Here is a 12,627-nt window from a genome sequence, read left to right on the forward strand (position 1 = left end):
CACACAACCTGCTCAGCCGCAATTATCTCCTAATCTGGTCCTTCCGAGTTTCTCCGGTCTCGCAGGTAAATACAGATTTAGCCGTTATTCAAGGCATATTATTTACCTCATTAAGTGTGTGTTTTGGCACGTGCATTATTTACCTGACGGACTAACGGATGGGAAAGAGCAAACGCTGTCTTTTGTGCAAACAGTGACTTTGTTCGTGGGTGATGAGTCCTCCCTTTCGCCTTGCCCGTCTCGGCTCCCTGTCTTGCGGCAGGTGCTTCCAGCCCTTCCATGGTAGAGTGAAAAATGAGCACAGGCATGGGGAGCCTGGGCTCAGAAGCCGGGCAGGCGGGTGGCACGTGTTCCGATGGAGCTTTTGCCCAGAGCCACAAGCAGTGGGACGAACCGTGGGGATGGATTTAAATATCTATGTGGCAAGAGGTGTGTCTGTGTGTGTGTCTATATATACAGTTAGAAGTGGTACACATGTTCTTATTCAAGAGGACTGGGTTGTTGCAATTCACCTGTTTTACTGTCGGTCGCTGTGTAATGCCTCCATGAGTTGGGCTCAAACTCTCGTCCCAAAAAATCTATTAACAGCTCTGAGACTGACCTGCCTTGGGCAGTGACAATCCTGTCAAGTTTTTCCTGCAGTGCTTTCAAAGAAAAGGGTAGGGGGGGGGGAAATCCAGGTGGTCTGACATGGATAATGTAATTTATTAAATAGCATTTGTTAAAAGGAAGCATCAGAATGTGATGCTTGGGTGAGGTATTTCTTTGGGAGGGAGGCTGTAACCTGTGGAGTCCTGCTTGCATTTTATAGTTCCTATAGTTCCTGCAGTCCCTGGGTGTGAATTTGTTGAACCGATATCATCCTCTGAGAAATACCTGAAGTGAGAAATTGAGTGTAGCACTAGAATCACATCTCTAAGAAACTTTGTACTGGAGATGAGAACTTCCCTGGGAGGAGCCTTCCAGCCATCAGATGTGTGGATTTGTAATGGAAGTGGGAGGTTGCAGTGCAACTAACAGGTGTTTCAGGGCCAAGCTGGCTGGGTGGGTTGTAATGTTAATATGTGTGTTGCTGTATTTAATTCCTACTGTGTATCAGAAGTTGCATTGTATATGAAAAGACAAAAGGCCTCCTCAGAAATTTTAATGGGGTTTAGATCAGATATTCTATGTTTCAAGTGGTTTGTGTTGTGTTCTACTGTGATAAGGTTCAGCAGGAGGGTGTGATCTGGTGCCTGGAGCAATGACTGTTTTGTGTCTTGTAGTTCTTAATTTAGAGCCATTTTCAGAGGTTAATTTCCAGTTGCCTGTGATTCTGGACACCTTGAGCTCAGTCCAAATGTCATCTCTTGCGCTTAGAGCAGGTTACTGTGTTATTTCAGGTTTGTGATGCTGGAACCTCCACCGGGAAGCACAAAGGAAATCCCTGTCAGAGGAGGACAGTGAAGAGATACTAGCAGAGATGAGCTGTATGCGTGCATGAGTAACTTGAGTCTCTCTTCAGTTTCAGATGCCTCTGGATGTTCAATGATAGCACTTCTCCATACTGGAGCAGCAAAGTTTCCCCAAAACTTAGTTCCAAGGGCAAGACAAGCTGTGTCCTCCCTCCTCCCGGCTGGTGTTCTCAAAGGGTGCAGCTCCATCATAAGCAGGAAACTGGCGTCCCACGGCTTTGGAGCTTCCATGGCAGCAATGTCATCCTTCCCTCCACAGAGATATCACTACTTCTTAGTGCTGGATTTTGAGGCTACATGTGATAAACCACAGATTCATCCTCAGGTAAATAGCCAGTCCTGTTAATTATGCCCTTGCAAGTTGCTGATGCTGTTCTGAGAGGTGGAAGGAGAAAGCACAGTGCTGGCTTACTTGTCTTCTCTGGTTTGTCCCACCTGTGTTCTGTTGCTCGTCCTCCAGGGCCCTTGCCGGTCACCTGCTATCTCAAGAGCAATGCCAGGACCATTTGGTGGGAATGAAATGAAGGAGCCCGATTTCCATCAAGGCAGTGACCATTCATGTGTTACTGAAAACATCTTTAAGTCATGTATGCTTGTCATCTGTCTGAACTGGGAAGCGTCTAAAAGTTTTTGGCTGGGAACCTGTATTAGAGTACTCATGGCAGCCTTAATTGATTCTGCAAGGAAAAAAGCTGTTGGTAGCCAACAGCTTTAGGAATAGTTTGAATGATGTAAATGTGTGCAACATAATGGGGTTTCTAAGTAGAGAATAATAGTTTGGGGCTATCTGATCTTGCTGAAGGTCTCTTGCCTGGGTGTTAACTGGAGTGTAATGAGACAGGAAGAGTTCAGCTTCAGAGAGATTCTCCAGTGCCCTACCCTACCACTTGAGGCATACAGAGATCCAGATGAAGTACAGAGGTTTTTCTGCAGACAGTTCTTTAGCAGCGTAGAGCATATCAGTAAATATATTTTCAGTTGTCAGTAGGATGGGCCTAGCTTTTCCATTTAAATTAGAAAAGTGTGCAAACAAGAAAATAATCCGAAGTAATATTGGGTTGGTAACAAACACAATTTTTAAGTCTCTAAATTGAACTTGGACTTCACACCCTCCTCTGCCAAGCAACTGGCCTCTTAAGGGTATTGCTGGTAATACATGCGTTGGGTCAGAATAACTTCTGTTTGCTTTGTTTCAAATATACTACAGACTAAACGGTTTTCTGTGTGGTATCTCATTATCAAAGTGACTCGATACAGTGTGTTCATTTCCTAGTGCAGCTGTGGTTTCCCTTGAGCTTGCCCTGTCAAAGGGATGCCATGAGCTGGGATAAAACTTGACTCCTCTCAGTGGTGCCTTGGTGAATGCCGCGTGCCTCTCGTGTTTCTTGTGAAATGGACAGCAAATTCCCTGCTCTTTTGCTGGGTCTTTGTGGAAGCTGTTGTAGCTCTGCATCCAGTTCTGCTAGCAGGGTCTTAACCGCTCTCCAAGTGAGATGTCAGGCTATTTCCTGCATGCTCCGCCTTGGGTGCACAGACCTGTCAAAGCTGTAAATTGGATCTACCTTGTCCCTTTGGATATGGGTTTGGTCTGTGCACATTTTGATGCAAAACCATGATGCATGTGGAGCTAGTTTACAGCTGGCAGTAAAAAGGAGCATGAGTGGAATATGATTACTACTGTTTTAAGGAGCTTTGTCCCCAAGTCCTTGCCAGGGAAAGTAATGGTCTGGGCCAATGCAGATCTGCTATATATTTTGTTGGTGAGATAGCACCTTTAAGGTGGAGATGTTCTTCAGTGTTATTTTTCCAGTCTGCTGTGTTCAGTACCTGTCTGCATCATATCGTGTGTGGAAAGGGCTGTCAGTCCCTCACACCCTCACCAACAAATTAGTTTGACAAAACGGCTCTCGCTACATGGAAATCAGTATAGCTGGAAAGGCTGAAGGTGCCTGCCAGGATCAGGCAACTTTATCAGATGAAATTTTAGTTGATGCCCCTACCTGCATCCTACCTTTTTGCTGACCAGTGTGGCTTTTGTCCTCTTCACTGCTGCGTTGTATGTCACGGTGAGCAAACTGTGCCATGTATTTCAGTCATGTTTTGTGCACAGTTTTAGTGACAGGATCTTTTACCGGAGCAGTGACAGACAGGTTTTGGAGGTTTGGTCTGAGGACAGACCGGGGAGCTAGGAATGGTGAAGTGTTGATCTTCACTGTGATCCTGACCTTTTTTCTGCTTTTGTTTTAATACCTGAAAAACAGAAGTCTAGGTACAGTGAAATTCAGATGCATTGAGATTTGATGAAGAGGCTGCGTACACAGAGCAAAACTGATCCACTTTAAGTGGGTAGGCACAGCTGTAAATTTAGCCAGCTCAAACTAAGTTTTCTACAGTGCACTTGCCATCATCCAGAACACTTCACATTTCTCACTAACTGCTCCTCAAAATATTCTGACTTCTTACCAGAAACTACTGAAATAGCCATCTTTTAATCTGCACTAAGGTGTGTGACTGCCACATCTCCTCCTCCTCCCACTGTTTGTTTGTGCTCTTCTGCAACCAGCAGCCTTGCTGGCTTTATCCCTGGGGAAGTCCTTCATGCTTCTTCGGGAGCCCTGAAGACTACTTCATTTCCATTCCTTTTCACGCTGCCCAATTCTCGGAGGTCTCATGGTATGGCCTCTGTAATGGGGATCAAGGAGGGTCAAGGACAGCGGTATTCCTCTGGGAAGCTGTCTGCGTTGTGGCTCCTGTGGCTGGGACTGCTGGCCGAGTGCCTTGTGGCTGCTGTCCTTTACCACTTCTGGGTCAGGCATGGAAGGTCCTTCATGTCCCCGTCCTATGCTCACAGAGGAATGGTAGAGTCCTTGCAGTTCTGACTTCTGATGGCTTTCAACAGATATGCCTCTAAATCAAAATGCATGTTTATATGCACAAAGAAACAGCTTAGCTTTATGTGTTTTTTGGACATATTTATGAATGATGAGACCATCCCAGAGAGAAAAGTAGGTGTGTGTGGGGATTTAACTGCACTGCCCTGGATGGATAGATGGGAAAACCTGAAAGAATAGAGGTACAGTCTGTGTCGTGTAGTGCTTTAGCCAGCCAAAGGTCAGTAGGGGTTGGCAGTAAGGGATGTTTATGGCTGGCCCCTCGCATCTCTGTAAAGCTTACCTTGTGTATTTGGAGCTTGATCCAAAGCCTAGTGCGGTCAGGTGGGAGCTGTCGTTCTGCGGAGATCAGTGGACCTCAGACCATGATGGTGGTAGCGTGCTTAATTTTTCAGCTCTGACTTTTTTTTTCCTTTACTGTCTACTAAGAGTTTATAAGTACCTGCTGCTTTTATATGCTGTCAGCCTGTAGAGCCAGGTACATATGGTGCTTTAGTAGTTACACAAGAGTAGATGCATTAATAAGTGGGAGTCTCGCTCTTTTGTCCTTGTATACACCAGTGTTTATGGTGGTCAGTGCTTTCAGTGTCTGTGTTAAGGAGCTCCCCAGACTCAGATCCGTGGCTACCTGTAACCTTATTTTATTAATGCAGTGAGTGGGTGGGCCTCTTTCGGTCAGCTATCCAAGCGTCGTGCCTTCAACTTCAGCAGAGTGGATGAAAAGGAATGATTTTTTAAAAAACGTAAAAAGCCTGAAGGTAGAAATCAGATCTGTTCAAAACTGAATTTGAAATTGGGCTTCTGTTTAGGATGTTAATCTCTACTGTAATCTATTAAAGCCACTTAAATGAAAATGAAATAAAATTCAAGCTTTGTATGTCTGCTGCCTGGAGGAGGTGTCAAAGAGTATCAGACCCCTGACCTGGCAGAAGGAGCTGGACCTAGGTGTTGCTAAGTGGCTAAATTAGCTTTTGGTAATGATGAAGTTGCTTTTTTTCATGTCAGTTTTTTCAGGTACGTGACTTCAGTGTCTCACTTTCATTCAAATTTCATAATCAGTTGGGAATTAGAAATTTGCCTCTTCCAAACTCTCTGTAAGAGGAAGGTATGAAATGTTCAAATCTTTTGATTGCTGAAGGAGGTTGTGACCAGAGGCAGAAGAATAAATTGTTTACAGACAATACTTCCCTTGTTCTCTTAAGCAGTGCATTTTAAATACAAAACTGTCTTGATATTTTTCTTCAATGGATTCTAGATATTTCAAGTTTCTTTAGCATGCATTTTGATTGTTATTTTGGGGGAATTTTTTCATTGCAGTTGCTGTCAAATGAAACTGGACACGCTAATAAATACAGAACATCACTCACCATTGCAATACAAAACCATAAACAATGAGACTATGAATAAGCATATGTTCAGTTACTAATTTATTTTTAAGCGTACAAACAAATGCGGATGATGACGGTACGGTTCCTGATTGGCAAAAGCGTATTAACAAATGGGAGCCAGTCTTTCTGTGAGATATTATTAAGTACAAATGTAGGACACGGTTAAATTGGGTTCAGGCTGTGTTTCCTTGAGTGCTAGTATAAAAGAGCATTAAAAGCATTTTCCCCTGTCTATCCGTCTTGCAGTTCTGGCTTGCAGTCGCGGACAGGTGCAGCTGGAGTGACTGCAATGATCTCTGCCTCTCCACCGCCCATACCACGCTACCTGTGGTCTTGTTCCCATGGCCACGATGTGTCTCTGCTCCTGAGATGCTGTGATTTATAGACTGGCTTTGTAATGGGAATGGATGTTGATTTCCACCAAATTTAGGCTGTAGCAACAGATGTGCATTGCAGTCCATTCCAAGCTCCCTGTTCAGGGTGAGTAGATAGGGGATAGGCAAGCCACCTTGGGAGCTGTAGCCAAGGCTCAGAGGACTTTCTAGGAGGAATATATCCCTGAGATCACAAACGTGCTGCAGAAGGAGATTCTGGAGTGACTGTTGGTCTGCTGGGAAGCAGGCTGCATGGTATCTACTGCATGCTTTTTAAGCAGTGCTCTGTGGAGCCTGCGTCGAGGCAATCCTAGCTGAGGGCCAGGACGGGAATGTAGAAGGTGGCTCACACGCTAACAGATTGTCACAGTCCTACCCAGAGGCAGATAATGGAGATGTGCCTGTGTCTGCCTATTCTATCTGGACATCCCCATGTAGCAGCTTTCTTCTTGCATGGTTTGTGTGTGGCTGTTAAGCTCAGTGCATTAGAAATCACCTGCCAAAACCTTTATTAAGGATGATTGTGAATTGCTGAAAAGTGAAGAAATTCAGGCTTGTTTCCCATGGCAACTTTAACGTGGCACTCGTGTGCATAAGTATTACAGTGGAATATTAATCTGCAATTACCTGTCTTCATGCAGTTTAGGCTTGTGTGTAGTTTTAAATGCCTAGTTCTCAATTCAGATCCTTTCAATGTTGTTTCTAGAGGAATGCCATTAAAAATGCGCTTAACAGTGACTTAAGGTCTTTTTTAATAAAAGTAAGAAAAACTTTATATATATATTTATCATCTCTTTGCTAATTATGGCTGTTGTTATCCCATTGTTCTTATGTCAGAATGCTTTATGTTTCTAGAGTGCCAGGAAATAGTTCATATGAAAGCTGTTTCAGATGGGTTTTTCTGTTCACGTTCATTTTTTGAACAATCTTTCGAAAAAACTTTTTGAGTCTTTGTTGCCAGTTCCTCTAAGTTAAAAATTTCATGAAGGGTGCATGAATATCCATAGCCCAACATCCTATGAGGTGCATCTGAAGTTAGATGTCATTCTTTTTTAATCGTATTTTCTGTATGTCATGTGCTTCATTGCAATTCTCTTGGACTGTTGTGAAATCTTATTTTGACCAATATGGAGAATAATGTCTGTATTTTAAAGGATGTAGAGAGAAGACTAGGGTTTCAGAGAGGCTTCTACAGGGTCTGAGACACCAGGTGCGGTGTAACCCTCAAAAGCTGCATTCTCTGCGGCAGTCATTTTGCCTTGGAACCTCCCTCATTCTCCCAGTAAGTGGGGACAACCTTGCTGTGACCCATGTGAATCTGACAGGGTGGGTTATGGCTTCAGGCAACAGAATTAGCTGTATTTATTTAAAACCTGATGAGCTAGAGAGCATGAACAGTTACTGAACCCAAATCTCCTGGCAAGTACAACCACGAGACCACCAGGCAAGACATCTGATGAATGAAAAAAAACTCAAAGCAATTTCTTATTTAAAGATATAAACCCTGCATTATTATAGCAACAAGCCTAAAATACCAAGGCACTCAGGTGGCCAATTGCTGCAGTCCTAACCTGACCCAACCTGCTTAGCTTTCGTCTGGTTATTGACAGGCCGATGAGATGACTACTTTAAAGCAATCAGTCATGTTGCCCTTTCCCTCGCAGCGTGCAGAGACCCCACATCAGTTATGCATCCCGGCGTGCAATTCCCCACCTGTGCTGTTTGAACACTGTATCCTTAGCTGTGCAAACATTACACATCCTTTAGGTGACAAGTTGCAAAGTTAAGTAGACTTGTTGTTACAGCAGAAAGTAGTTGAGCAGCAGTCACCCTGAAAGGAAAGATCCAGGCTAGCTGAGGAATGTGCAAGTCCGCTGTATTGTGTTTAAAGGTTTGTTTGCCTCTCTGTAAAAACTGCTGATGAGGGTAACGTGTGCTGCTGGAAATATTCACGCCACGTGCATTTTTGAAGTGAAGGGAATGGGTGCCACAGGTTTGTACGCTTGTGTGCTTGCCCTGCCATGTGTACGGTCACTGATGGTCCGTGTATGCCTGCTGCTCTTCCGCAGCCTCTGAGGCAGGGTGGGTATTTTGCATCCCTCCTAGCGTGATGTTTTCAAACTGGGCAGTGTTCTTCAGTTGTGTGCCATCTGTCTAGTGCTGCACAGGCAGACTGTGTTTCAGGCTGCTGTGGTTCCTGGGGAATGGTCTTCGCTGCATTAAGGTGGTCTTTTAGTTTTGTACAGAACCTTCCTGATAAAGTGCAGCTCAGCTCTTTGGGTTAGAAGGTCACAGGACATGCCTAACTCCTGTGGTTTTCTTCCCTTTAGTGCCAAGCTGGCTGTGCAGCCGTCCTTGTGTTGTCTTTGTTGGTCTGTGCACTTGTTAGCTGGCAAAATAGTTTTTCATTATGTTATTTAGTTTCTCTCTGCCAGGCAGAAATGTGCTGTCACCAGCAGGTAGCTGTGATGTCTGTAAGACCATGGGTGTTCATTTACATGCACTGCTGTGCCCTTTCTAGCCATCCCAGATGTTTTAGTGTTGCTGGGAACATGGATTATTTGTGCTGCTCAGTATCAGGTTGAAGAGTTTGAGTCTTGAAATGATCTGATAATTCTGCAACCTGGACTGCACATGCTGGTTGCCTGTGGTAGAAAGGAGCGAACATGAAAAAGGGTATAGTGTGTATATATATAGTACATACATAAAGTTGTCATCTTGCAATGGAAAGGTAATATTTGGATATGTGTGTGTGCTGTTTTCAACCTGGTTTGAGTACTAAACTTCCCCCGAACTGTTAAGCTTAAATTGTTATTGGCTGTGTTGGTGGAGATTTTCTGGGTAGTTAAATGTATGTCAGTAGTACTTGAAGAAACAAGTTGAAGTGTTGATGTCTGTTGCTCTGTATTTCTCATCCCAGGTGTGGAAAGAGGAGGGAAGTTCTGCCTTATTCTCTATGTCTGGGTGCTGCTGGAAAGAATAAAATAGCTTTGTGGGTTTTGGCAAAGTGAGGTGATGCTGATTGCTTTGAGCAAATGACTACCAAAAGTTTTGTTTGGGATGGCAGGACAAGGGTTGTGAGCCAGCTGTTGAGATGGCAGGTACAATGGCAGATATGAAAGAAGTCCTAAAGACCACAGTGATAAGTTTAGGGGGAAAATGTCATTTGTGAGACGTGGATCCTCCTTTTCCTGTCATTGTAAGAAGGGACCTCGGCTGAGGAAGCGCTTCATTTTGGATGCCGTATTTCAAGAGGGTGCAAAAGAGAAGCAGCGAGTATGACCAGAGGTCCGCAAAACACAGCGGTGAGCGCAGGCTGGATGGCATCGGGGTTGTGTTCAGTGCAGTGACAAGAGGGGTATGTATGATGAGGTCTTCTGTTGCAAAAATGAGAAAGCCAATGTTATGACCTGTTTGCTGTGTATAGGAAGAGCAGTCATGCATTTAAACAGTACCAGGGAAAATTCTGATTAGACATTAGAAAGAACTTTCTAATGATAAGACTAATCGTAGAATCATTTAGGTTGGAAAACACCTTGGAGATCATAAAGTCCAACCGTTAACCCAGGACTGCCCAGTCCATCACTAAGCCATGTCCCTATGCACCACATCTGTGCATTTTTTAAAACACCTCCAGGGATGGTGATTCCACCACCTCCCTTGGGCAGCCTATTGCAATGCTTGACCACCTTTTCAGTGAAAAATTTTTTCCTAATATCTAATCTAAACCTCCCCGGTATAACTTGAGGCTGTTTCCTCTTGTCCTGTCACTTGTTATCTGAGAGAAGAGACTGACCCCCACGTGCCTACAGCCTCCTTTCAGGGAGCTGTAGAGAGCGATAAGGTCTCCCCTGAGTCTCCTCCTCTCCAAACTAAACAACCCCAGTTCCCTGAGCTGCTCCTCAGAAGACTTGTGCTCTAGACCCTTCACCAGCTTTGTTGCCCTTCTCTGGATACGCTCCAGCACCTCGGGGTCCTTCTTGCAGTGAGGGGCCCCCCAAAACTGAACACAGTATTCGAGGTGCAGCCTCACCAGTGCCGAGTACAGGGGGACAATCCCTGCCCTAGTCCTGCTGGCCACACTGGTTCAGATACAAGCCAGGATGCTGTTGGCCTTGAAACAGGAGGATGGAGTGCCTGGGGAATATGTGAGTCTCTGTTATTGGAGTTGGTAAAAACAGCCTAGACGAAGTCAGAAATTATTTAGGAGGGGTGATGCTGCCCTTAAGCAGGTGCATGGACTATAGATGTCTCTTAACGCTCAAGCTCCTGGAGGCATGTGATTAGATGGGTATTTCAGCTTCTGTTAAAGAGAGAGAAATGGTCCCTCACCCTCACAGCTGTAAGGAAGCACCTGCAAACAGGAGCCGGGTTCGATGCCAATGCAGAACCCAAAATGCAACTCTGCATTTATCCTGGAGGAAGTCCAGCCTTTGGCATTGGGCTGGGTGTTGGGGGTAGGCAGTGAGATTCACTGAAGAGCAGGGAGAGGGAGAAACCTTGGAAATTTAATGACTGGGCAGCAGAATTTGTCTTCACATTGTTGTATTTCAGTGTTGCATGATCTTTCCATATTCCTGCCAGTTCTCTGGTGTTTTGATTTTTATGTGTATTCGTGCTTTCCTAGGATGTAACAGTTGTTTAAATGTGTTAAATTGTTGGGTATATGCATATGTGTATGTTAAGCTAGATAGTGATGGAAAAGAAATTTGGGGGTCAGCGGCTTCCCGAAGACCTTTTGACAGGTTAATGAGTGCACAGAGTAACTTACCCAGGACAGAGACGCTGAGAGACTCTGTCATGTGTGCAAGTAGGCATCCTTCAGAAAGTCAGCGTAGCCCTGATTCAGCAGAAGTCCTGCTGTTCCCCACTACAGAGGTGTTGCCTTCATGGTACTTGTTTTGGTTAGTTTGATAAAAATTTAGAAGTGGGGAAAAGACCTATGAGGTCATGTTGGTTACTGCCCCTGAGGGCCAGTGCAAGGCTGTTCACTTGGAAATGGCTTTAGTTAAAATAGTAATTAAGGCAGAGAATGGAAACTGGGGAGGCAGATCTGTTAGGCTAGTGCTGTCCTTACTATGTCCCCTTTCGATTTTAATTGCCTTGGAAAAAAAAGGAAAATCACAAGGCTTTAAAAGCTCTGATTCCTCATGCTCTTCAACCCCCTGCCCCCTCCCCGATCTTGGAGGCATCAACTCTCATCTGTCAAAGTGTAAATCAGCAATTAAAACACAAACAGCGAAATGCCAAAGATGACCCGAAGCACAAAGCAACTGACAAACAAGTCCGGACAAATCGGCGGATAATTTATAAGCATTGCCCTAAAATCTAATTATTTGGCAATTCGAATTTGCAGCCGGCCAGGGCTGTGCAATAAATTTAACCCGCCATAAATTATTTAGGAGCAGCCCGTGGTGTAAATCAAAAACACGAGTGTTTGTTTAAGAAATAAGCTCCTTGTGCATAAAATGACTTTTTTTTTCTCTTTAAAGAGGAGGGGAAAAAAAGCATCCCTGAAAAAAGTAAGCTGGTGCTGAGGCTGTGTCCCTCCATGGAGACTCCCATGCCTCTTCTGCCCTTACCATTTTTGAAGGTGTAAAGGGGTGTTTTGGTAGGAAGTTTTATGCTTTTCCTTATCAGAAAAAAATGCCTTTCTCTCAACAGCCTCTGCTTGTTTTTATTGCGTTTTGAACAGTCAGCTCTGATCTTTATGGGCATCTTTTATTCTTGTGTTTATTAAACTTCTTCACATGGGGGTGGGAATAAGGGATAAATTCTTCTCTGGTAGTTTTTGAACGGAATAGGCCACGTGGTCCTCCTCAAATATATAACTCAGTGTCCTGAAGTGTGCCCTGGCCACTTCATACATGGGCTTCTGGACTAAAAGGTTTTGAGAGCTGGGAAGTTCTTGCTGGGCACTTTATTCTTTTCATCTAATTATGTTAATGCTCCCCAGATCCAAAAGGATAAGCAAAAAGATTACTCTTCAGGAATTAGTGTAACTTCAGGTACTTTCTTCTCCGAACTCCAGAGGTCTATCCATTACAGGAAATTATTTAGCGAGTATACGTGTGTACTTGTTCATTTCTTTTATTAGCAAGAAGATCAAGACAGTTGAATTTGTGTATCCCTGCTCCAGTGTTAAAGGGAGGGGAGTTTCATCTAGACAGTTGGGTAAGGAAAGAATGGGTTTATAGCACTGCTTTCACATGCCCTTATGAATTTTTCAAATCCTTCTTAAAAAGAAGTCCCTAGCCATTCTGCAGGTACCCTGCAGTCTCCTGCTGCTGTTCAGCCCACCAGCCTGGGACAGCCAGGTCGCATGGGAGGCTTCCACCTGGGGCCTCTTTTTTTTTTTTTTTTTTTTTGGTGGGGAGGTGTGACTTTTTTTAAGGTAGAGATTCAGAGCAAGCTGTAACATAATCTGCTTAAAGTACTATAAAATCATAAATGCAAGATTGTTGTAAGAAGAGTGGACCAGGTAATGGGTATGCGTAAGCCTCGGGCTCTGTAGGTTCCT

The 12,627-nt window shown here is 44.2% G+C and overlaps 1 protein-coding gene across 4 annotated transcripts in view; it reads left to right on the forward strand.

Moving 5' to 3' along the window:
* Positions 1 to 12,627, forward strand: part of ERI3 (ERI1 exoribonuclease family member 3) — a 158,115-nt gene that overhangs the window by 8,024 nt on the left and 137,464 nt on the right. For all 4 annotated transcript variants that reach the window (XM_037403499.1, XM_037403501.1, XM_037403498.1 and 1 more), the window contains exon 2: positions 1,505 to 1,779. In XM_037403499.1, coding sequence (XP_037259396.1) covers positions 1,528 to 1,779 — 252 coding nt within the window. In that variant the 5' untranslated portion in view covers positions 1,505 to 1,527. The remainder of the gene's footprint in view (positions 1 to 1,504; positions 1,780 to 12,627) is intronic.

Source organism: Falco rusticolus, chromosome 11, assembly GCF_015220075.1.
Source record: "Falco rusticolus isolate bFalRus1 chromosome 11, bFalRus1.pri, whole genome shotgun sequence".
NCBI lineage: Eukaryota > Metazoa > Chordata > Aves > Falconiformes > Falconidae > Falco > Falco rusticolus.